Below are 25,323 nucleotides of genomic sequence, written 5' to 3'. Positions count from 1 at the left end.
GTCATTATGTAAGCAGTGTATAGAAAAGGAGATTCTGTTGAATACAGCTTACTACAGTGAAAGAAGCTGCTTTTAACAGTGAAACAGTGAAATGAACTAGCAATAATATGGAGGTTGGTGTTGCTGCTAGCTTATGGAGGTAGAAAAAAAAGGGAATGTGAAAATAATTTTTTCCTGGAGAAAAAAAAAAAAGACACTCCTCCATCCAATATATATTGGATCACAAAATAGTGTGAGTTATGGATATAAGATAAGAGGACCTATAATAGAATATTATTTGCTATAATCAATACAGGGATTTTCTATTCTGAAAAATAGTTTCCAATAATATTGAAAATCAGGAATCATCTTAAGAAATGTGGGTGGCTCTTAAAAGAGCCGTTGTTTTGTGGGATTGAGTTGGAATTTAACCTCCAAAGCCGTAGAGAGTGCGGCCCTGCCTCTTGAGAGCATAGACCACATCCATGGCGGTCACAGTCTTCCTCTTGGCGTGCTCGGTGTAAGTTACGGCATCACGGATGACGTTCTCCAAGAAAACCTTCAGGACACCGCGGGTCTCCTCGTAGATGAGACCGGAGATGCGCTTGACTCCACCACGGCGGGCTAAACGGCGGATAGCGGGTTTGGTAATGCCCTGGATGTTATCACGGAGGACTTTGCGATGACGCTTGGCGCCTCCTTTTCCGAGTCCTTTTCCTCCCTTTCCACGTCCGCTCATGTTGTCTTTATCTATCTCGCAAAGAGAATGATACCAACTGACTGAGTATCGACATATGAATCCACCCTACGGACCTAAATGAGGACAAGCGACCCTCTTTCCCCGCCTCTAACCACATTTCCGCTTTGAAGAAGCAAATTGAAATATTAAGAGACTCTTAATGAATAAAGAAAAAATCCAGCTGGTATAGGATCAAACCGAATGAAAATAACTGATTTATAAAGTAGATTCAGTTCATATGGAGTCTCCAATAACTTAGATATTTGTTATCTCGTCAGTGTTAGTAAATATACTGAGCTTTGTGTAGGGAGAGCAGGTTAGTTCCAACTCCTACTTTATTAGGTGTGAAACTCTAAATGTACATGCAGATGTAAATTCCAAACAAAATTACAAGTGAAACGACCTAATCTCTTGTAAATTAACATCTAAGGAAAAAAAAATAACAGCATATCCTTCACTACAACATACATAAAAAAAATGGAACAGAAAAAAAGGCGTAAAAGTAAAATATCTATAAATAAAACCCAAGGATATCAAAAGGACATTGTTTAGCATCTTTCTCAAAATCTCTTGAAAATTATGCATGTATTTATCAAACCTGCACTTATGAATGGACCTCATGTTGTAAATTCTTTTAAGTATTTGTTTCTGTGGATATGAACATCTGTTATGTGAGGGATGTATGCTTCCTCACGTTTCCTAGTATGTTCTTAGATTGACATTTTAGATCAGACATTGGGATTGCCATCTTATTTAGTACCCATTTGATGGCTGCCAAAGTAAGTGTGAATATATTGTAACAGTAAATCCCGCTCATTAGTGAAATGTGGGTGGCTCTTAAAAGAGCCGTTGGTTTGTTTTTGAGAGCCTGCAGATTTACTTCTTTGCCGGTTTCTCGGTTTTCTTGGGCAGCAACACAGCCTGGATGTTAGGAAGAACACCGCCCTGAGCGATGGTAACTCCGCCAAGCAGTTTGTTGAGCTCCTCGTCGTTGCGGACAGCCAGCTGCAGATGGCGGGGGATGATCCTGGTCTTCTTGTTGTCACGAGCAGCGTTTCCAGCCAACTCCAGGATCTCAGCAGTCAGGTATTCCAGCACTGCAGCCAGATAGACGGGAGCTCCAGCGCCCACGCGCTCAGCGTAGTTGCCCTTCCTCAACAGCCTGTGAACACGGCCGACTGGGAACTGCAGCCCAGCACGAGAGGAGCGGGTCTTGGCCTTAGCCCTGGCTTTGCCTCCGGTCTTTCCACGTCCAGACATGATTTCTCTAAAGGTTTACTTTAACAAGTGACTGTCAAGACGCGCATTGGGAGTATATAAGGCCTGTCGTGGATCATATGCTCTCTGATTGGTCACACGTAACAACAAATCTAGTCGTCCAATCAAAGCAGGCGTCTTTTCCCCGCAGTCTGCTTCTGCCATTTACCACTAAATGCATTCTGTGGCGTGGCTTCAGGCCGCCAGCTGGCGGAAACTATTCAATCCATTCATAGACAGCATTACAGAATATAATTGTATACGATATATGTTTCAATGTATAAAAAAATCCCATTATATTAAGTTGATAGATAATAAAATATGATTAACAATCATTTAATATGCATTACATTCATCCCCTTTCTTCCTGTCGATACTTTTATCCATTCGACCTATACATACACACATATAAAAGAAGAAAATAAAGGGTTAGAGTAGATAGAAAACAGACAAGCACAGAGCAGACATTGTCTAATCTTTCTCTTCTACAAAAAAAGATTATGATTGTTACCAGCAAAGTGACAAAAAAGGGTTGGGGGGAAAAAACAGATGAGTGTAAGGAAATAGTACTTACTTTTATTAGAAACATTTTTTTAAATAACATTGAGTAAAACAACTTGAGCTCTTGTAAAATCTGTAAAAAAAAAACAAAAGAAACAGCATCTCATACACTACAGTAAAAAAGTAACAGACTAAAATAACAAAATGCACATAGTTATTTTTAAATCCGTAAGTAAATTAAGACATTCCTTTTTTGCATTGTTCTCAAATACCCCTTAATTTTTAATATTCTTTTAGCGCAGAATAGGCAGTTAATTATCAAACCTACATTTTTATGTAGTATTTTGCTGCAATAATCACGATTGACCATTTAATTATTTATAGGAAGTTGATATATTGCCGTTACAATAAAACCTACATTAGATTTCAGTTATCTAAATTCATTCTGGAGTAAGCAAATCTCTTGCTTCTTCATGGAGTCCTTATAGGATAAATATTTAGCATTTTTCCAGGGGGGAGCTTATAGAAAAATCTGGTTGGTATTCCACTTGAGAGAAATTAGTTTTTTCCCCCCCATTCTATGTACACAATGTGTGCTGTATGTAATTTAAAACAGGATCAGAGCTCTGAAAAGATGTAAGTGGCTCTTAAAAGAGCCGTTGGGTTTTATTGGATGAGCTTGACTTATGCTCTCTCTCCACGGATGCGGCGGGCCAGCTGGATGTCTTTGGGCATGATGGTGACTCTCTTGGCGTGGATGGCGCACAGGTTGGTGTCTTCGAACAGACCAACCAGGTAAGCCTCGCTGGCCTCCTGCAGAGCCATGACGGCGGAGCTCTGGAAGCGCAGGTCGGTCTTGAAATCCTGAGCGATCTCTCTGACCAGACGCTGGAAGGGCAGCTTGCGGATGAGCAGCTCAGTGGACTTCTGGTAACGGCGGATCTCTCGGAGAGCCACGGTACCGGGCCTGTAACGGTGGGGCTTCTTCACTCCACCGGTAGCCGGGGCGCTCTTACGGGCAGCTTTGGTAGCCAGCTGCTTCCTGGGAGCCTTTCCTCCGGTGGATTTACGGGCGGTCTGCTTGGTTCTGGCCATGGCGGACTAGATGCTTATCTCTCACTAACTGAGGAAGATATGAATCCGCAGTGGAAACAGCGGCTTTATAAAGAACAGTGCGACGTGAGGTGGCCTCTGATTGGACCAAATGAAACATGTGGTTCCGCCTTTCCAACTCAGTCAGTGGCTGAGTTTGAAATTTCAAAATAAAGCGCGACATGTGTAATAAAGAAAGAAAAAGGCGGAGTAAAATAAAAACCAAGGTAAAAGCAAGAATACCATATTCTTATTGTTTCTTTAACCTGATTACTATCCAAAACTAGTTCAAATGTTACGAAAGGAATACAACTCAGTTGAAACTGTTTCTACAGTTAGAGGAAATATATTTCACAAATAGATGTGATTCTTTTAAATAACAAGATTTAATCTAAACCTTCGTCATTTCAGTCACATATATTTTTAATTATTATTCATTCCTGTTATAAACCCTCCTTGGGCTCTTTTCTTTTTGTCCTATAATAAATATTTAAAGTTATAAACTACTTACATAACACTCAGTAAAATATTGTCCATGCTGAAATTGTTTTGTTTATTTATGACATATCACGTGCAATTACAAAAACATTTAAGTCAGTTGCACTCTTTTCAGTATCAGTTTAGTAATACCACATACTTTATCAGCACAGAGCTCAACTCTGATACAGCTACGTCTCCATGAAATCACTAGATGTGCTACACACACATCTAATTACATATCCATGCTTCCATTCCAAATAGGTATTAGTGTTAATATGTGGTCACATATTTGCTCACAATTGGATGATTTTAGGGTGAATCATCTGGATGAGGCTGTCCCATGGGTTTCAGTTATGAGTGAAATAAACTGATTTTAACCATTCCATTGATCTGCCACTATAATCACTGCCTTTAAGTTTGAGAATATTACCTATTTAAGTAATTAATTTTCTGCTTATAAGGAATGAGCTCTTGAGATGAAGCTGTGGTGGCTCTGAAAAGAGCCTTTGTTGCACTGAGTGCTGGTTGAAGCAGCAGTCTACTTCTTGGCCTTCTTAGCTGGGGCCTTTTTAGCTGCAGGTTTCTTGGCTGCAGGTTTCTTAGCTGCAGGCTTCTTAGCAGCCTTTGGCTTCTTGGCAGCAGGGGCGGCCTTTTTGGGGCTCTTCTTCACCACCTTTTTCACGCTTTTCTTGGCCGCTGCTGCCTTCTTCGGAGACTTCTTGGCTGCTGTCGCTTTCTTAGCAGCGGTGGCTTTTTTGGGGGTGCTGACCTTCTTGGCGGCGGGCTTCTTGGCTTTTGCGGGAGCCTTCTTCTTCACCACCTTCTTGGCTGGTTTAGCGGATTTGGACTCCTTGGCGAGCTTGAATGAACCAGAGGCCCCGGTCCCCTTGGTGTGAGCCAGGGTGCCGTTGGTCACCAACTTAGTGATGGCCGTGTTGATCCGCTTGTTGGCTTTAGCTACATCCACCCCTTTAGCAGCCAGGACCTTCTTCACCGCCGACAGAGACACTCCTTTGCGCTCCTTGGACTCGGCCACGGCGTCCACGATCTGCTTGGACAGGCTGGGTCCATCCTTCTTGGCCTTAGGAGCGGACTTCTTCCTCGGGGCTTTTGCCGGTGCAGCTGCTGGAGCTTCTTCTGCCATGTTTCTCTCTTAATGTTCCTCTGAACGTCTCCAGCTCAGAGCAGGAGGCGGGATTTATAATATGGATGAGAACCCTGAAGAAACAACTCAGCCTGCTGCTCTGCTCCCGCCTCAAATCGCTCCGCACTTGTGTTTTCTTCCCAGTTTTAAAGCTCTAAATCTTCGCTAAGTTAAAATTTTATATCATATAACTTATTTTAACGGAAAGGAAATTGTCTAATCTATACACTGAGGCCACATTTGGTTTCCAGGACTTTCTCTTTTTGACCCAGGAACGCTCAAAAGTGTCTGAAGCTCCTTGTTTCGCAGCATCAACAGGCGGGTTTTCTCCACAATTCGTCCTTTAAAACATCTAAAACAATTGTTCAAATGACATTAAGATGAGAACCTCGCTAAAAAAAAAAGCAATGAAAAGAATACAAATGAAATGGTTTCGTTAGTGTCATTATTTCATATGGAAATGAGGAAGGTTCTCCCGGCAGTAAACACACAGAAACTGTCAATGAATCGGTTGGTCAGGATTCTCTCTTGGACGAAAGGGTTGGAAATTAACACTTTTTCTATCAAATAGCATATTTAACACACTCAGACACACAAAAAATACATACTGGTGTTATAGTTTACCTAAGAATAGAAGAAGACTTGAGATTGATTCATTAATTAAATCTCTACTGTCATTCATCTCACTGAATCAGGCACTAAATGCATTTTGTCTCCTTTACATAAACCCAAGGTCATAATACATTTTACCCAAATCCTATTTTCAATTCAGTGAGCTGAAAAAACATTTAGGATTTATTACCTGCAAATGAATTTGTTACAAATGTACATAATGGCATCTGAGACAGACAGATTAATTAAGCTCCTTGTGCCTTCTGACCTGTGGACAATGAAAAATGGTTGCAAATAAATCAATCCGAAACTTAATATTTTATTACAGCCTTAGAACATATGAAGTAATCTTGCTCACAAGATATTAGACTAATACATTTGAAGAATAATAAACTATGTGCTTAAAAATATATAAATATGTCTTAAACAATGTCTAGGGAAGAGGAGCAAGACATTATGGAATATATCCTTTAAAAAATACATTAATTATAATTCATAGGCCAGCTTCAGAGGAAATCTCATCTGTACTAATTTAATGAGTTATGTTTAATATGGGGAGAATATACTGAACGAAAATATGGGGAGAACTTGCTGCTTTCATTTATTAACTTCTTGTCTTTGCTGGAAAAATTTACATTTATTAAGTCCTTGTCTGTGCTGGAAAAAGTGTGCTTTGTGTAGAATGTTAGTTCATGGTTTGTTGAAGAGATATTTATAATGTTTATCAATAAAAGAGAAATGTAACATAACCAGCCAGCAAGAATACTTAGATTGTTGGATTTAAAATAAAAGGAAATGAAAAAATAAATATTATTAAATGATGAGAGGTAAGTAGAAACGGTATGGAAGAGGATTAGGGCCACTGAAAAAATGAAATAAAGTTAACTGATTTTTAAATATTATTTCAGATTAATATGGGGAAAAAAACATTCTGAGAAAAAAGTCAGAATTCTAAGGAAAAAAAGTCTGAATTCTAAGATGAAAGTCCGAATTCTGAGAAAAAAGTCAGAATTCTGAGGAAAAAAAGTCTGCATTCTAAGATGAAAGTCAGAATTCTGAGAAAAAAGTCAGAGTTCTTAAATTTAAGTCAGAATTCTGAGATTAAAGTCAAAATTCTGACTTTTATCCCATATTATAGTGAAATAAAAAGTTCTAAATCAGTTAACCTTTTTTTTATTTTTATAGTGGCCCTAATCTTCTTCCGTAAATAAGGATATGTTGTTCATTTACACTTATTTTTTTTTAAGAATATATTTAACACAGGTATTAGCTTTTCTCATGTCAAATTCTTAAATAGATAACTTTATCCCATTCTGTGAGAAACACATTCTACTTTTTAAATGTTAGTTTTTTTAATCAGAGCTTCATATTTGCTAAATAACGAAACAATATACTTATTTTATTAATTGTTCAATACATTTTTTGTATCCTTGATAAAGTATTTATCTTTAGACATGAAATCCACTGCCAGTATTATACAATCCTGCACATATGTACTAAAGCTAAGTAGTTGTACAGAGCGGTGTACACAGTCAGGATGGTTATTTGTTAATGTTACTTTCGGTTGATTTTCTTTTATCTTTATCTTCTTTCTGGTTGCCAGGGTTTCCCCCTTGCTGCTCCAGGTCCAGCTCGACCTAACAGTTTTCATCTCGGCCTCCTCCACAGACGGTGGAACAGCTGACTGCTTTGTGCTGCGGTGTCATGGCTTTAACACCGGTGTTCTTCCACAGAGATGTTACAGCGGGTCAACCAGAGCATCAAGCTTTTATTTTCATCAATTATACCCTGATCCACAATCATGGGCAGGTATCTGCCTCGTTGTGTGTGTGCTGGTCAGAATCTCTATCAGAGCACACTCACCTAAAACAGGACATCCTCAAACCTCCCAAGTCCCTGTCAGACTCTCACTACATCCTTGGGTTTTTATTAGCGTTGAGAAACACGTTAGTTAAATCAGGAGCAGCTGATCTTGTCTGTTTTCAGCTGATATTCATTTTTATTCATGAATCTTCCAGGGTTTTGGAGAGGGCTACAGCCCATCAATCATCCAACTACTGTAAGTAAGTTGATCGATGCGAACTGCTGGTTTTCCCTGGATAGAAACCTTTCTAAACCAGACAGATGCAGGTTGCGAATCAACATTATATAAAAAAAAAAAATCACTGATTTCTGTTTTAAGAGAAGACTGTTTATCCTGACCTTTGAGTCTAGATGTTTGCAGGTGTTCCCTGATTTATATTGATTAATTTAAAATATGTGTTGTTATTGTTTTTACTCATATTTCCTTTTGTAAAGTTTCTGTTTCTGCTTTTACAGAGATTTGTTGGAAACATCAAATCTGATCTCTTGGGGGGGGGAAAGGCCAACTTAGTGTGACGGTCACATGAGTTTCCTGTACGTTATTCCTGCTTTTGCCTTTTTGACATTCAAAATAAAAAAATGGTCAGGTGCCAGGGTCTGGTCAGATTCCAGGACTCTTCATTAAGAGGCCAACAAATGCGTCCTTCTTTTAGCCTGATTTGTATCCTCGTTATCCTTGGATATCCCAGGATTCATTGTGAGACCAAGCAAGCCGGCTGCTCCGTGGTCATAGAAAATGGTACTTGGCACCAAACAGTGGTGAATATTGGATGTGCAGTTTAATACAATCCAAGTATGTGAATAGTTCCGTCTGAAATGAATGAAAATAGTTGTTTTAATGGTGATGACAGTCTCTGCTGCATAGTGGCCGGTGCCAGCAGATACTGTCACCATAGTGTTTGCGTAGTGCTCAGTGAATTTAACTCTGCCCTGCTGCAATAATGTCACGTAGTAAGTACAATACCACCAACTCGTGGTATGTGGGTGCAGGGGCAGCAAGTTGGGCTGAACTCCCACAGCAGGAAGAGGCAGCCTGTGAGCCTGCGCTCAAGGCAGCAAATCCAGATATTACACATACAATCCTTTACACATTTGCAGATCCCACAAGGCAGAAGTGTAGCAAAAATCTCTTGTGTAAAGAGAGCCAACCGAGAAACCGCTGGACTTGTAACCAATGATTTGTCTGTATTTCTGGGTCTTGAAGCAAAAATACTTCAAACATAAGTGTCTATGTGTGTGCTTACAGATTGATCCACACATTTGCAAATCTTACTACAGATTTGTAAATCTCAGTACATATTTGTAAATCTGAATACAGATTTGTGGATTTTTACACATTTGCAAACCGGATTACACACAGTAGTTTTACACATTTGCAGATTGTTTTAGACACACAAATCTCCTCACACATCTACAATTTCATTTACACATTTTCAAATCCCACTGCACACACACAAATCGAGATACAGATACACAAATCTCCGCACACATTTGCAAATAATAAAGCAACAATTTTGCCCCTATATTCATGCTTCCTTCTGCTGACAGCATTTGTGAAGATGCTGATTTAATTTTCCAGCAGGACTTGGTACCGACTGACACTGCCAATGGTACCAATACCTCCTTCAGTTACTATGGTATCACCAGCACACTGGCCTAACCAAAAGCCCAGTTAAGATCTGAGAAATGTAAGATATGAGAACCAACAATGCAGACAACCTTGTTTTTTTTAGAACCCTATTTACGCGGTCCAAATCAGATTGAGAATAATTCAACGTTATTGATCTCACTATGGAGAAATTTACCTCTGCATTTAATATTTTTTTTAGTGCGGGCGGGTAGTTGGTGATTTTTTTTTATGCGTGTGTGTTGTTATGGACATCAGAAATGTTATATTAATCAGGCACTGGAGTCACCCTTGTAGCTTAAAGCCCTGCCGGCAGTGTGGGCTTCCCTCCAAAAAGGCCACAGTCAGTGCATACACGTCTGCTGCAGTGTTAATGGCGCTGTTCTGCAGCGCAGCGTACTGTAGCCTATTACTTGATGTGTTAACGGGTCGGGTCGGGTCGGGTTCGGTAGTCATCCTAACGGGTTCAGGCGGGTGCAGGTTGGTAAAACTCAACCATTGCAGGACTCTAGCTGGTGATGCTGTAAGTCTACATTTATTACACATAAACAGTGTGCATTCACTGTCACAAAAAAGTTTTGTTTCCATTTGTAGGTCTTACTGTCTTTTCATCAATGCCAGGTGGGCCTGACTCTGTTCAGCCCTTATTCAATCTCAGGACATTTCAATTCATCAAACAGATTCCTTTAATCTGTGATGTTTTTTGAACCAAACTCTTAAATGTTAAATATCTACTGTTTTATTTAATTCCCTCTTGGTTGTTTAAAGAATTAAAGTCAATTCTAACTCAAACTGTTATTGTTCATCCAGCCCTGTTACAATCAACCTTTTTAGTTGCTACACCGTTATACTTTTTGTTTTAGACAACAGATATAAGACTGTTTGAGACCAAGTAGAAAACGTTATCTAATGTTTGCCTTAAAATGTGTTTTGAGCTAGTATAATAAGTTACCACGTTCTACTTGACAGTGAACACATTGTAACTGAGAATGTAATGATCTTGGTTCTGTTGTTTTTCTCTAAGTTTTCAGTATCAAGTTTAGCCACGTTTCTCCTTGTTTTCTAGCTTTATTGGTATGTCTGGATTCATTTAAGTTGCTTAGGCTTTTTTTGTCTGTCCTCTGTTGCCCCCTTGTGTTCTTTTCCCTTGGCTTCCTCATCAGCTCTAGTCACACCTGCTCCATATCAGCTCATTAGTCCTACCTTTGTTCAGTCAGCCATAAATAAACTCCCTCTGCAGTCCCTCTTTGCTGGTTCCTCGTCTTACCTTTTCTCACCCTGGCTCCTTGATGGTTTTCCTCTAATGTCTCCATGGTTCTGGTTTGTGTTGGATTTTTTGGTTACCTGTTTTTGCTGCCTGATCTTTCATTAAATCTTTTAAGATCTCACCCCTGCCTGTCAGCCTCTGCATTTGGGTCCTCACAAAAACCAATCGTGACAGTGAATCAAATTAAATTAACTTAGGATAAGTTTTGTAGTGGGGGAAAAGATGGACATGAAAATGATTGTGGGCAAATCTCTCAATCATCTGCATTGAATCCCTGACCCTGATAACTGACCATGTAAGCTGTGACTTGCTTTCAGATTTGTGTTTGAAAGAACTATAGTACAGAGACAGTGGGCAGGCTTGGACTGGTAAACGGGTCCTAAATTCAGTGTGGGAGGACCGGCCCTCCTTAATTCATACCGGCCCCAATGCTTACTCTCCGGCCAAAGCTCCTAACTATGACAGTAAATAACTCAAGGAGTTCAAGAAGTAATACGATGTTAAAGGAAAATTCCGGTTTTTAACACTTTTAGCCCCTTTTCTGTAGTGTCCAGGATGAAATCGAATGATCGACACCAAAATTTTGACGATTGGTCCTGTCTCGGCTATTTGGCTTATGTAGAATCCCCCCCTGGCTGCTTCAGAATGGCTTGCATAGTGCATGTCAGATAATGTCCTTAAAACAACCTTAAACGTTCTTTTTTTAAAATATGCTACTCACCGGGTCGTCAGCGCTGTTCAATGACGTTCCAAAAAAAGTTTCGTGAAGAAAAACCGTTCCTGTCTTGTTTTATTTAGCATTTTGTAAATCCCAGAACTATTTTTTCCGATACATCACAACCGCTTATAAACTTCCGCTTCCCGTTCGAATCTGAAGCATTGCACACTCCAGACCACCGTCAAACTCAAAGTCCAATATGTCCTCCTCAAGAATCCACCTTTCGTATTCCATTTTCAGAGTTTTTTAAAGTGTTTAACAGAGACGTTAGCACCTCGACGTCGGAGTACACAGAGTGAAGCGAAAAGACTACAACTAAGCGTAAACAGGCCCCCTTTCCGTTTCCGGTGGCGGAGGGATATTGACTATTCCAACAGAACTCAATGGGATTTACAAAATGCTAAATAAAACACTACAGGAACGTTTTTTCTTTACGAAACTTATTTTTGAACGTCATTGAACCGCGTTGACGACTCGGTGAGTAGCATATTTTAAAAAAAGAACGTTTAAGGTTGTTTTAAGGACATTATCTGACATGCACTCTGCAAGCCATTCTGAAGCAGCCAGGGGGGATTCTGCATTAGCCAAATAGCCGAGACAGGACCAATCGTCAAAATTTTGGTGTCGATCATTCGATTGCATCCTGGACACTACAGAAAAGGGGCTAAAAGTGTTAAAAACCGGAATTTTCCTTTAACTACTTAAGTGATGCATGCAGTATATATAGCCCTTCCTTGTCATGCACATCCTTGTGACGGTTGGCATATGGTGTAATTTTCTATTTCTACAAACTGTTAAATCCTTGCAACCAGTGTTGGGCAGGTTACTTTAAAAAAGCAATTAGTTACTAGTTACTTCTCCCAAAAAGTAACTGAGTAACTAACTGAAACACTCAACAATAAAAGTAACTAGTTACTAGTGAAAGTAACTATTGTGTTACTTTTGCATTTCTCGCCCCCGTAACCCTCACCACCCGGCTCCCACCTTCTCGCCGTGTGTTTAAAAATCCAGCTGAATAGAGTGGAAGACAAAGAGAAGTACCTGCAGAGAGTTTTGCATTTATTGATGTCTAATTCTGAAATCTTGTGTCTTTGGGTTGGCATAGATACTGCACTATCTATCTATCTGTCTGTCTGTCTGTCTGTCTGTCTGTCTGTCTGTCTGTCTGTCTGTCTGTCTGTCTGTCTGTCTGTCTGTCTGTCTGTCTGTCTGTCTGTCTGTCTGTCTGTCTGTCGATCCATCAATACAATGGTATGGTATCGGTATTGGCCAATACTGGTATTGGTATCAGGGCCAAAAAATGCCATCTGCCTATTACAGTAAATGTGTTCTTATATATATTTATACAAAATTAACAAAAATAAAAGAATATTCTATAAAAGGAGTTGAAATTATTTATTCAGGGTGGTGTGTGCTGTTAATATTCCTCCCCATATTTAACCTGTAGGCCAACACACCTGATCCCAGATCCCTTTCTTTCACTTCAGTCTTCTTGTTACTGACTGGCTGTTATCTGGAATCTCAGCTGTAATAACTGCCAAATTTTCAAACACCAACATCTTCAGGGTGGAACACCTGGTCGCCTTGACGACGGTTTCATAAACAGAAAAATGTTGTGGTTTCACGGTAACAGCTTCATTGTTCCTGAGTTCAGAGCGCTCCTAGATCGACAAACATTGATATAAATCCCCAGAAAGTCTCACAGTGATTTGAGTTTCTGACAACTGAGGCCTTTAAACTCGGTCAGCAACATGGAGACACCTGCTCTCGTCTCTGGAAAACAAGGTGATGTTCAAGTTATATGAACAAGAAACAGGAATGCAAATTCATAGTCACATTTTATGGAACCAAACATTGCAACAGTTTTATCCAATAATAATATATAAAAACATTAGACATGTTTGAGAAACAGTAACAGTAACAAAAAAAAACTCTGGTGTAGTGTATATTTTTGGCATTATAGAACGGTAGCTTTCACCAATGCATTGGTCTCTATTGACTTTTGCTATCTGGTTTGAGCTAATGCTAATTTATCTGTAGAGTAACATTACTCTTATTGCTTAGTATGGACGTGATGGTGTGGACTCACCTGGAGAAGATGTGCCTGGGTCTTTTGACTACTGGAAGTGAAAAATACATGAAGGTGACCTTTCTTTTTGTGAAAGTTGTAAAAAAAAAATTGATCCAGTAGGACTATGCTTCAAATAATAGGAAAGTGTGTCCAATTTAGAAGTGAAGTGATTAGTGACTGCTGGGGTGCATACAACACTTTGTGATGGGTGTATTCACTATCAGGTAAATCACCAAACACATTTTCTTCCTCCTGGCAGTGGTGGTCATACATAGCACATTGAAAGAGGATGGCAAAGTTATAAAGAGGACATTTACAGATATAGAGGAAATCTGACAGAAAAGACCTTGAAGAGGAATCTAGCATTTAATGAATGAAACCATGGCTTGCAGAACGGGATGGAATTGTATGATGCTTATTTAAAGACATCAGAGCATGTTTTATAGTAAAAAAGTCATTGTGTAAATATCACAAAGCTAGCTATATATGGGACCACTTGCCAAAGTCAGTGAAGAGCATGCTATCAGTGGGTTTGCAAAGATTTGTAAGACCTTTTTGGAGGAGCACGAAGCTCTTAAAATTAAAATTAAAAGAATGAAGAAAAGTTCAGAAAAAAGTTCTACCAATAAAATGTAAATACAACAAGTGATGGTTAGGCAATTTCAAGCTATTATAGTTCTTGTTTGAATTGTCATGATTTTCCAAAGAGCTTTGCTAACCTCTGTATAAACAATATGTTTAATTTCATTTTATTTTTATTTCAGTTATGTCATTAGCTTTTTTTTTCTTATTTTGTTATGTCTTTTTGAAATGGCTTATATCATGATAAAATATATCTGAGCCTTATAATCTGTAGATAGATTTCTTTTACAGCTTATGTTCTACAGAAGAATTTCATTGAAATTTTTGGGAAAGGGTGTGCTTTGGTGGCGCAGTGGTGAGCGCAAACAACCCATGTATGGAGGCCTTAGTGCTTGAAGTGACCGACCCGGGTTCGAATCTGACCTGTGGCCCTTTGCCGCATGTCTCTTCCCCTCTCTCATACCTCCTTTCCTGTCAGATAAAGAGCCACTAGTGCTATACAAAAAAACTTAAACTGTGAGACAATAATTAATATTGGTGCACATACAGTTGAAGGTAAGATTAAAAACGGAAAAAACTTTTCATCCAAACCCTAGGAAACCTTTCTTTTTTATTGCACAATTTCCTATTAATGTGAGATAATATGCTTTTTCCTTGGTACTGAGCAGGGGCGCAGATAGGTTTTTGAAACTGTGGGGGACAGTTACTATAGGGCTTGGTCATCGTGACGTAAGCACTTCGCGTCGCCGCCATGTTGAATGCGTCTTTTACCGCAGCTCAGACTACTGCCTATGACTACCGCGTACTGTACTCCCTCTCAGCCGTGTTTTAATTTGATTAATTTCACCTTAACTTGATTTCAACCATGGTAAACTGTTGCTGTATTGTGGGCTGTAACAGCTCAACACATGATCGCCATGGAAACATAGAAAATGGGTTAACTTTCCACCGCTTTCCTGCCTGGAGGCGTAACCATGGAGACCAAGCGTCAGAGATAAAGAGTCGTCGGCTAGCTTGGATCGCGGCTGTAAGTCGACCGAACATAACTTTCCACAGTATCCCAATGTCAATGAGAGTGTGTTCCCTGCATTTTCATTCTGCTAAGTTAAAGATGCACGGTTTTATTTTATAGCCTACTTTGTTTCTTTCCTTCAAAGTTGGGATCTTTTACGGGAAAATAATCAAATCAGCAGCGGGAAAAGGCTCAAATACGTGAGAAACCCGGAGGGTTGGCAGTTAACGTTACTAACTACACCTTTGAAACACATAGCAGCTAGTTAAAAGTACATTACATGCGTGAGTGGTTGTTAGCATTAGCGGTTAGCAGTTGCTAAACTAGCAGGTTCCAGAGCCCGTCTGATCACAGCTTACCTTCGTACGGATTACTGTGTTCCCACTGTTTGCTGGCTTTATGATCTGCAGCTCCTGAACCCATCCATTCATGAACTGCATATGAGACTCCAAGGACTTGTAGCGTCGGAACTGTTTTGAAGTATAGGCGCTCACTCATCGGTGCTCCACTCATTGTTTGGAACTTTATATGGATCCAAATGATTAACAATGCTGATTTTGTCACCATACCGGTCCCTGGCTTCTCTATTTAATGTGTCCCGGTAAATTCCAGATCCTTTTCGGGATTTTAACATCTTTTTTTCTCTCTACTTCTGTCTCTTCTTTCAACAACAACGTTGTGTCAGAGCTATGCTTACGTTTGCGTAGCAGTCAGTATGGGTGCGACGTCCCACAATGCAACGTGGATCCCGAGCCCTATTACTGGCTATTACTCAGCTATGACAACCCATCAATCTTAATTGCCCATCATTGCAAGAAAATAACATGTATTGGTACCAAGTACTCACCAAACATGCCACATGACGTGTGAAAAAAAAAAGGTTTTATTTAAACATGGACTGACTTTAAGTGCAGGCTGTAAACACACAGAAACACGAACAGCAAAGCCTACATATATACAAAAACAAATTTGTAAATAAGTACTTTACATGGCTTTTCAATAAATGGCCTCAAATGAAGAAAGTTGTGTGTCTACTTTGTCAAGGGCTCTGTAGAACTCCACTCTGTGGTACTCCACAGCAGATTCTGGATTGTGTGCAGGTGCTGGCCCAGAATATCTCTTTGGGGGCCTATGTGTTCGAGATAGAGCAATGGGCTCTAGAGACAGCTTCTCAGCCATATCCACTGCTTCCTTAAAGACTGCCTCAAAGTGGGCTGGCTTTCTTTTGTCCCGTAATCCCTCTTGGACAACTGAGACTGCAGAGACCATGCCCTCCAATGTCTGGGTGCTTTTTTGGAGCGATGTATTCAGCACTTCCAGTTCGCTCATTACATCTAAGGCCAGTGAGCCCCAGTAGCCCCAATTTCAGTAAAATCTCAGGCTTTTAAATGTTGTAAAATCACCCATAAGTTTTAGGTGTTTTAGTCCTTTATAATTAAATTTATACATTCAAAAAACATAAGGAAGTTATTATCAACGTCTCACTCTACTTTACAGCTTTGTATTAACATTGCTTTAATGTGTGTTATTGTGTACAGCTGGGGATGTTAAGGGCCATGTTAATTATAGATTAAATAATTTACTGTTCTGTAGTTTAAGCAATTGTCATATTTGTAACATCACTACTCTTTCCTGTGACATGCACCTTTTATTTATTTATATATACACACACACACATTATATATATATATATATATATATATATATATATATATATATATATATATATATATATATATATATATATATATATATATATATATATATATATATATATATATATATATATATATATATATATATATATATATATATATATGAGAGAGAGATTCTTTCCTCCGAGTTACAGTGACATAGACAAACTTAAAGATACATGACATCCTCAAATTTCTATTCTATTAAAATTTCTGTATCTGTATAATGGGTCTGTTCTATATGTTGTCTTCTCAATTCAGAAGGCCCCCATGCCTGTCTTTGCCTAGGGCCCCAAATTTCCTAAATCCGCCCCTGTGTAGTGGAATTTGTCTAGCTTTGAAGTTCGTTTTTCTCATGATTCAACCTGTAACAACCTAAACCATTTGGCTTGGCATAAATACGGATTCAAGTAGCCTACTGTAGCCTACACATTTCTGAAAGACCCCCAACAACTCCAGAAAAAGTCGGAACAGTCGATTTAATTATAAATAAATAAATGCCAGTCGATTCCCCCAGCCTCCCGCCTTATAACATTGGCACCTCTCTTCACGCTATTCTCACTGACCGTCTCTACTCTTTTTTCCACGGCGACATCGAACAGACAACCAAAAAAATGCAGGGTGATATGATACCGCAATGAACAGTTTACTTACAGTTGGTGCTTTTCGAAAAAAGGATGCAATTGTTTTCTGTTTTTTCGGTTTGGCTGGCCTCATGTTGATGTCCGGACTCCGGAATTGGGAACTGTCCCGCCACTACTGTCTGTCTGAGTAACCATGGAAACCAGGCTCGAGACGTAAACGCCAGAGACAGGATAACTTTTAGATTAGAATCTCTACGACGCAGGCAGCCTGCAGTTAAACAAAACGATTGCCCGTCTATGATCTGACTGTTTTATGTTGTTGTTGCAAAGCAGTAAATTAGAAAAAGCTTTTTGATTTTCTGTGAGTTTCGCCGTATGTTTTTTTTTTTTTTTTTTTTTTTATAAAAGTGGGGGGGACGGATTGAGGGTCATTCGAATCTGTGTACGTCAGAACACCCCTGACGTACACGCTATCTGCGCCCTTGGTACTGAGGATAGTAAAGGGGCCAAACCAAAATATTAAACACTCATGACTGCTTAAAAAACCAAACATGGGTGGCTTTTTTTAAGTACAGATTCCATTTAATAACCATGTATTTGATTTTTTATTACTTGGTAATAATGCACTTATTTATTAACTATGAGGTGAATAAGAAAAGCAGCACAAACCAAATAGTTTACTTGGTAATAATTGCATAATATCTGAGAAACATGGGTGACTTTCTTTCACAGTACAGATTCTAAATACTTACCATTTAATTATATGTGTTTTACTTTGTAATGTTGCACCAATTAGTTTTGTTAGTCTGTCAAGAGTTAAAAAAATATTCTAACCAATATTACTCAGACAGCAACAATACTTTAATACCAAAGTTCTTTCTTTGGTTTGATTGATTTTACAGTATATTTCACTGTGTTTACTCTGCAGTTTATTCCATTTCCTCTGGTAAATGCGCTAATATACACTATTGATGTCGAAAAATAGGTAACTAAAGCATTATAAAACTGAACTCAAGTTACATATAAATAAGAGTTTAGTTAAGATTTGTTTGCTGTCTTCAAGGTTGAGTTTTCTGTTATAAGCCAAGCAATTAACTGCATTTTATGAGATAAATAACACATTAATGTATTGCTGTCTGTGAAATGAGTATGAGTTACCTGTTTATTACTCTTTAAAATATAAGAAGTCTGACTTTACCTTGTCTGCCTAAATTTGAAACTACAGCACTTACCTGATCATAAGTTAAAATTTACTTTGTAATCTGTTGGTAGGTGGTGGACACTAATATAAACTGCTATGCGGTAACCTGATGGTAATTACCCGCAAAATCCCTCATTGTTACGTGGTAATAAAATGGCCTGTACTTATATAGCGCTGTTTTAAATCAGGAGACTTCAAAGCACTTAAGACTACATTCAGTCATTCACGCACACACTCACACACTGATGGTGGCAAGCTACATTGTAGCCACGGCTGACAGAAGCGAGGCCGCCATACACTGGCGCCACCGGACCCTCTGACCACCATCAGTAGGCAATGCAGGTGAAGTGTCTTGCCCAAGGACACAACGACACCGAGAGCCGGGGCTTGAACCGTCAACCCTTCGATTTTAGAGCAAACTCCTACACCACTGTCGCCCTAACGTAGTGTTATGGGCCAATATGGACATGCAGTTAATTACTTTGAAATTACATACCTTAATTTTGGGATAGAAATAAAGTTTTTCTTAGTACTGTGGTGTAACTTGCTATGTTGTTACTATATTATTACATGGTTATTGATGTACTGTAAAAAAACGTTACGCCGTATGACATCATTCACAGTATGTAGGATCTTTCACATTCTTTATCATATGTCACACGCTATAGAACATGTCACAGCCAATGTCATCAACCGTTAGTAGAATTTTCCACATTCTTTAGCATATACCACACACTATAAAACATACAACAGGCTCTGATATAAATAATGTGTAGAATATTTCACAGTCTTTAGGATCTGTAACACACTACAGAACATTCAGACTATGATATAATTAACAGCGTGTAAAATCTTTCACAGGCTTTATCATATGTCACCAGGGGCGATTTAGGAAATTTGGGGCCCTAGGCAAAGGCAGGCATGGGGCCTTCTGAATTGAGAAGACAACACACAAGGAGTGTATCCATTATACAGATACAGATATTTTTATAGAATACAGAATAGAAACACATTATTTGCTCTATGTTTTGTCTCTATCCTCTTGTCCCTGTTGATAATGTGCTCAGTAGACATTTGATGCTGTCTGCAAAGGAATGAAAGATTTTTCCAATCACTAGTTAGCCGATTGCTCCTTCATGTGTTTCCAAAAAGGTAACAGCAAAACTAAATAACACTTCACTGTAGACATGTCATGCCTTGCTTCTCTTCTCCATTTTTCATTTTTGATTAAATAATAGCTGCATGAATCATGACAGCAGACAAGATAGAGAGCAGAAGGCTGGGTTACCAATCTACTAGCTCTGGAATAGATTGTAAAACTTAGTTGAAATTGAAAAAACAAAAGTTGGTACAGAAAATATAAAGTGATATTGAATGTCAAATGTTTATCTTGTAATATGAGAAACTAAAAAAAGCAAACATTGAATAATAAGAATTGAACCTAAATTATTCCCCTTCAATTGAAAATACTCAATTCAGTTTTATTGCAGTTTTAGATTTTATATTTTTGAGATTCAAATCCCTCTCCTGTAGTTTCTATTTTTTTTTCCCTTTTCCAGTATCAGGGTTTTTATTTAGACTTTAAAAAGACTTCAAAACATTGTTCACATTCAGATGTGGACCCAATCTGACGAGTGGGTCACTCCATGTTGCATTCATGGAGTGAGAGAACTCCAAATACTTTTTTTTTTTAATTGCAGTTTTGTTATATTTTTAGGTTCAAATCCATTGCAAAAAAGGCAAATGAATGCTGCAGATAAGGTGTTCACTTAGTATTAAAATACTTGACTTTAGGTTCAATTCCAATTGTTTCACGTTTGCCTTTTTAGTTTTTCACGAGGTAGAAATTTCACACTAAAAATCTACTTCTATTGTTTGTTTCAACTAAGATTTAGCAGTTTACAAACATTTTGATTCCATAGAATTAACTCATCTGGCTAACCTCTCTAAGTACCTTTAGATGTGGTTGTGCGTTACACTGGTGTTTTATAATAAAGCTAGACTTGGCACCATGTGCTTTTCTGAAATAAGGGCTAAAGCGGATCAAACAAGCTGTTGTGACTAAAGCAGGAAACAAGAGCTGAACTTCTTCGTGTATACATTCACCTGAAACAACCGCACTACATTTATGAACTGTGTTTCAGGAGATTACCAATTTTATTCTTTAACATTTTGCACAAAACAACAGTGTACAATGTGCAATACAAACATTGACCAGAATACAAATATCCCCCCCTTGAAATAATGGTTAAAAAGGAAACAATTGCTCTTGACATTTGTGTGGCCCTTAAAAGGGCCTTTGTTGAGTTTGCGGCAGCGAGAGTTTACTTGGAGCTGGTGTACTTGGTGACAGCCTTGGTTCCCTCAGACACTGCGTGCTTGGCCAGCTCACCGGGCAGCAGGAGGCGCACAGCGGTCTGGATCTCCCTGGAGGTGATGGTAGAGCGCTTGTTGTAGTGAGCCAGGCGGGAAGCCTCGGAGGCGATGCGCTCGAAGATGTCGTTGACGAACGAGTTCATGATGCTCATGGCCTTGGAGGAGATGCCGGTGTCGGGGTGCACCTGCTTCAGCACCTTGTACACATAGATGGCGTAGCTCTCCTTCCTGGTCTTTCTCTTCTTCTTGCCTCCTTTGCCGGCGGTCTTGGTCACGGCTTTCTTCGAGCCCTTCTTGGGCGCAGACTTAGCGGGTTCAGGCATCCTGATATGTTTCTGAAAACAACAATGAATGAACTGGAGGAGGAGACCAGTGATTATATACAGGGTGTATGTAAAAGAGTCTGTGTTGTACCCTGTCTCTGATTGGTTTACATGCTCGGAAGGTTAGAGCAGCTATTGGTCCTCAATGACACTCTTGCTGGTTCTGTGTGTGTGAGAGGGGGGATGGGAGTTGCAATACTTCTTAGTGTGCTCCTGTTGTAGCATCACAGTAAGAAACGATCTGAGCATTTCTGTGTTTATCTATTAGTCCCCTGCCTCTGTCATCAAGGAATAAAAATGTTCAAAACAGTTCATGCACAACAGAAAGCCAGAAGAGCAAAGAACATCTGCCTTGTAATGAGCTTCCATGCTGCTTAAATATAAGACTCCTAGATAGGTGTTGAAACATGAACAACTGAGAGAAAGTCTGGTTGCCTTCCAACTCCTTTGCCTGTTTGTGGTTACTAGAGAACATGGTACAGAAATAAAAGGTTTATTTTATCAATGGAGTAATGCATCTGCCTTAGTTGCCTCCATTTTCATACTAGTTCTGAACCCAATAATCTGAGGAAGAGGTAAAATGACAAATGCAGTGGACAGAAAAAAAGAACTTTAGCCTAAGGTATGGAGGACTAATCCTGTCACAAATAAAAATAAACAAATACAAACAAAAATCTGTACTTTAATCAGAATTTATGAGAATCATTCATGAGAAGGATATAAACCAACTAACTTTGCTACTCTAACTCTACTGCCAAAGCTGTCACCCTTCTATGTTCTTCTATGACTTAGACAAACTTTATTATTTTGTAAACAGTGTATAGAAATTTGATGAGAGTTGGCCGTTGATACTAGCCCATGGAGGTGGAAAATTAATGGCAAAAAAAAAACTAAAATAAACATGTTTATTGAGAAAAAACCACAGGAATATGTTGGATCACAAAAAATAGTTATGGAAATAAAATATACAGTGAAAGGAACTGCTTTAAATATAAATGGGCGTTTGAACAATGAGACCTAAAATAGAATAAAAGAGCAATGTAGTCACTTGAAATAAGGAAAAACTAATACAAGTCTGAAGAATTTTTTTAAAGGATAAAAGTGGAGATAAACGGGCTTAAGCAAAAGATACATATAGTTATCTTTTGATTTTCAAAGACCATGTGTCACTAATGTACAGATGTGACTTTGTATAGGCATTTGTCCTTTTGTTCATACGCAAAATGAAAAAGAGGAAATCAAATCCAGCTATACTTTCATTGCATTAGCTTTATACAACATTTATACCATTTTCTGTTCTTATACACCATGGTGCACATTTGTGTCCACTGTTGCTATAACCTTTCTGCTGCTGTTATACAATTTTCCCATAACGGGACAATAGAGAATGATATTTCCTGAAATGTCAGTGAAGTATATTTTTAAAGCAAATTAGTACCCGCCATAAACCCAATATTGTTTCTAATCAAACTTTAAATAGCAGGAATCGTCTTAAAAAAAATGTGGGTGGCTCTTAAAAGAGCCGTTGTTTTGTGGGATTGAGTTGGAATTTAACCTCCGAAGCCGTAGAGAGTGCGGCCCTGCCTCTTGAGAGCATAGACCACATCCATGGCGGTCACAGTCTTCCTCTTGGCGTGCTCGGTGTAGGTGACGGCATCACGGATGACGTTCTCCAAGAAAACCTTCAGGACACCGCGGGTCTCCTCGTAGATGAGACCGGAGATGCGCTTGACTCCACCACGGCGGGCTAAACGGCGGATAGCGGGTTTGGTAATGCCCTGGATGTTATCACGGAGGACTTTGCGATGACGTTTAGCGCCTCCCTTTCCAAGTCCTTTTCCTCCTTTGCCTCGGCCGCTCATGATGAATTAGTTGTTCACTGCAGTTCAACAATAACTACAGCTTGCAAGAGCACAAGTATTTAAACACGTTTGACGGACGTAAGTGAAAGCAGACAGATGTCAATTTTCTACTTCCGCTTGTGAGTACGTACCAAGGATAGGAGCCATTTCCGTTTACAAAACGCTGTTTGAGAATAACCTAAATAGAACTACGGATGACGATTAGGGCCACTGAAAAAAATAAGTTGTCACCACTAGCTGTTGCTAAACAGACTGATGTCTCAGGGATGTGAAGCTCTGACTGACTTCCAGATGTTCTCTGTCCCGGTGTTTTATGAAATTCTGTTTCCCTTTTTGAAGCCAGAGAGGCGGACATGGCAGATGGGACTATTTTCACAGCTCTTCTGATAATTTCCCACTAAAAAAATTCATATATTAATGTCAAGGTTGTAACATCCAGTTTTACCAGCAGCTGTTGTCTATACAATTTTAAAGTAAATAAATAGACAAGGTCCTTTTAAGCTGTTTTTGTTGTTGTTTTTAAACACCAAGAGAACAGGTCTTTTTCCAACTTCTATCACTTAAACCTGACAGAAATAAAAGTCAGTCACCAAACAGTTTTTCAACACATAGTGTGTATTTATCACTTTCATTGCTGATATAAGAGGATGGAAACTGGCTGACAGTGGGAAAGAAATATTAAGAGCTCCTGAAAAGATCTCAGAGTAGACTTTCTTATAAATCCGGTTCTAATTTAAAACATTACAGATTACTGGATGAAGGACATTTGTAGTATACTACGTGCTATCACACATAACTATTTTTGAGAAATTGGAAGCATAGGCTCTTTATTTCCGAAAGATATGGGAGGAGGAGAGGAGAGAATGGATATTTCAGCTGCCTGAAATAATCTGTTCCTCCTCCATAACATGGGAAGAAATTAATTCACCTGTAAGTCTAAATGTGTTTATTCCTCTCTTCATCAACAACAAACCCTGTGGATATGGTGACATTTCATCATTATTTGCTGGAGTTATCAAAAGGAAATCGTATATTTTAGCCACCTGATATAATCTGTCCCCCCTTTGATGATCTTTATGAAATGTATTTTCTTTTAAAGATTTATCTAACAATTTATAAATTGCAAAAATAGTTCAAACCAAATATCTGGAGCAATCCTCCTCCAGACATCTTGAATTGAGAATTGAAAATACATTTTATAAAGATCATCAAACCAACAGTCATATTTATTTTTATTTTATTTTTTGGGATTTCAAAATATAAAATAAATGTTTCAAACATAATATAGAAAAATAACAACAGTTATAAAATTCACAAGATTTTTTTTTTTTTTTTTTTTTTCATGTGATTGGCAGAACAGATTATATCAGGTGGCTAAAATATTTGATTTTCCTCTCATAACTTCAGCAAATAATGATCAAATGTCTCCAAAATCCACATTTTGTTGTTGAAGAGAGGAATAAACACAGTTAAAGAGTTGCAGGTATATTTATTTAATCCGGTGTTATGGAGGGGGAACGGATTATTTCAGCTAAAATATATGGTTCCCCCCTTCAAAACTCTAGCAAATAAGAAACAAATGCTACCAAAATCATTTGTTGTTGATGAAGAGAGGAATAAACAATTAAAGACTTGCAGCTAAATTAATTTCTTTCCATGTTATGGAGGAGGGAATTATGTGTGATAGCATGAAGTAAACTAGAACTTTCTTTAATCCAGTAATCTGTCATATTTTACATTTGCCAGAAAAGATTTGTAGATATCTGAAATTAAATTTGATTTCAGAGTACTTAAAATTTAGTTTCTACTGATAGAAATGTAATTAGTGATATCTAGAATACAATTCTGACTAGGAGTATTGTAAGTGTGACTAGGTAGAACGTTTTAGTGCTATCTATAATAGAAATGTAACTAGTCAGCCTGCCTATTTTATATTAGAACAGAGCCTCATTATTGTCTTGAAAGTATCTAAAACTTAATTTTAGATAGGCATCATTAGAATTGAGATATCTGGAATTCTAATTTAAGTATTCATGAAATAAGTACTTGATATCTTTAACTATATTTGTACTAACAGAAATATATTTTAGATGTCAAGAATAGCATTTCTATATAGCTACAAGATGAAGAGTCATTTTGACTAACAGTCTGTTATGGACGGCACATGATCTAAAATTAGAGTTGATCCTAGTCATTCATCACGTTTAGATAGGAAGAATGATTATTTTAGTTAGGGAGAATGTTAAAGATATCTCGAGGTAAAAGCCCAATACGCCTGAATAGGAAACGTGACATCATTTGTACAAGTAGGACTTAAGTTTAATATATCTGAAATGTTC

At 38.5% G+C, this 25,323-nt stretch overlaps 3 protein-coding genes and 1 pseudogene across 3 annotated transcripts; all 4 read right to left on the bottom strand.

Moving 5' to 3' along the window:
- Nucleotides 1-316: 316 nt before the first annotated feature.
- LOC119790581 lies at nt 317-22,984 on the bottom strand (annotated as a pseudogene).
- LOC119790578 (histone H2A-like) lies at nt 1,522-1,985 on the bottom strand. Its single transcript, XM_038296177.1, has one exon. It carries the CDS (start codon nt 1,976-1,978, stop codon nt 1,595-1,597), a length of 384 nt encoding a protein of 127 aa, XP_038152105.1. The 5' UTR covers nt 1,979-1,985; the 3' UTR covers nt 1,522-1,594.
- On the bottom strand, nt 4,534-5,207 carry LOC119790579 (histone H1-like). The gene has a single exon (XM_038296178.1). The coding sequence runs from the start codon at nt 5,190-5,192 to the stop codon at nt 4,587-4,589; it is 606 nt and encodes a 201-aa protein (XP_038152106.1). The 5' UTR covers nt 5,193-5,207; the 3' UTR covers nt 4,534-4,586.
- On the bottom strand, nt 20,704-21,143 carry LOC119790580 (histone H2B 1/2). Its single transcript, XM_038296179.1, has one exon. The coding sequence runs from the start codon at nt 21,120-21,122 to the stop codon at nt 20,748-20,750; it is 375 nt and encodes a 124-aa protein (XP_038152107.1). The 5' UTR covers nt 21,123-21,143; the 3' UTR covers nt 20,704-20,747.
- Nucleotides 22,985-25,323: the final 2,339 nt, after the last annotated feature.

Source organism: Cyprinodon tularosa, unplaced genomic scaffold (assembly GCF_016077235.1).
Source record: "Cyprinodon tularosa strain WSP-4 unplaced genomic scaffold, ASM1607723v1 ctg369, whole genome shotgun sequence".
In the NCBI taxonomy this organism is placed as follows: domain Eukaryota; kingdom Metazoa; phylum Chordata; class Actinopteri; order Cyprinodontiformes; family Cyprinodontidae; genus Cyprinodon; species Cyprinodon tularosa.
The sequence above is the reverse complement of the archived record's forward strand: the minus strand, read 5'-3'. Positions and strand labels throughout refer to the sequence as shown.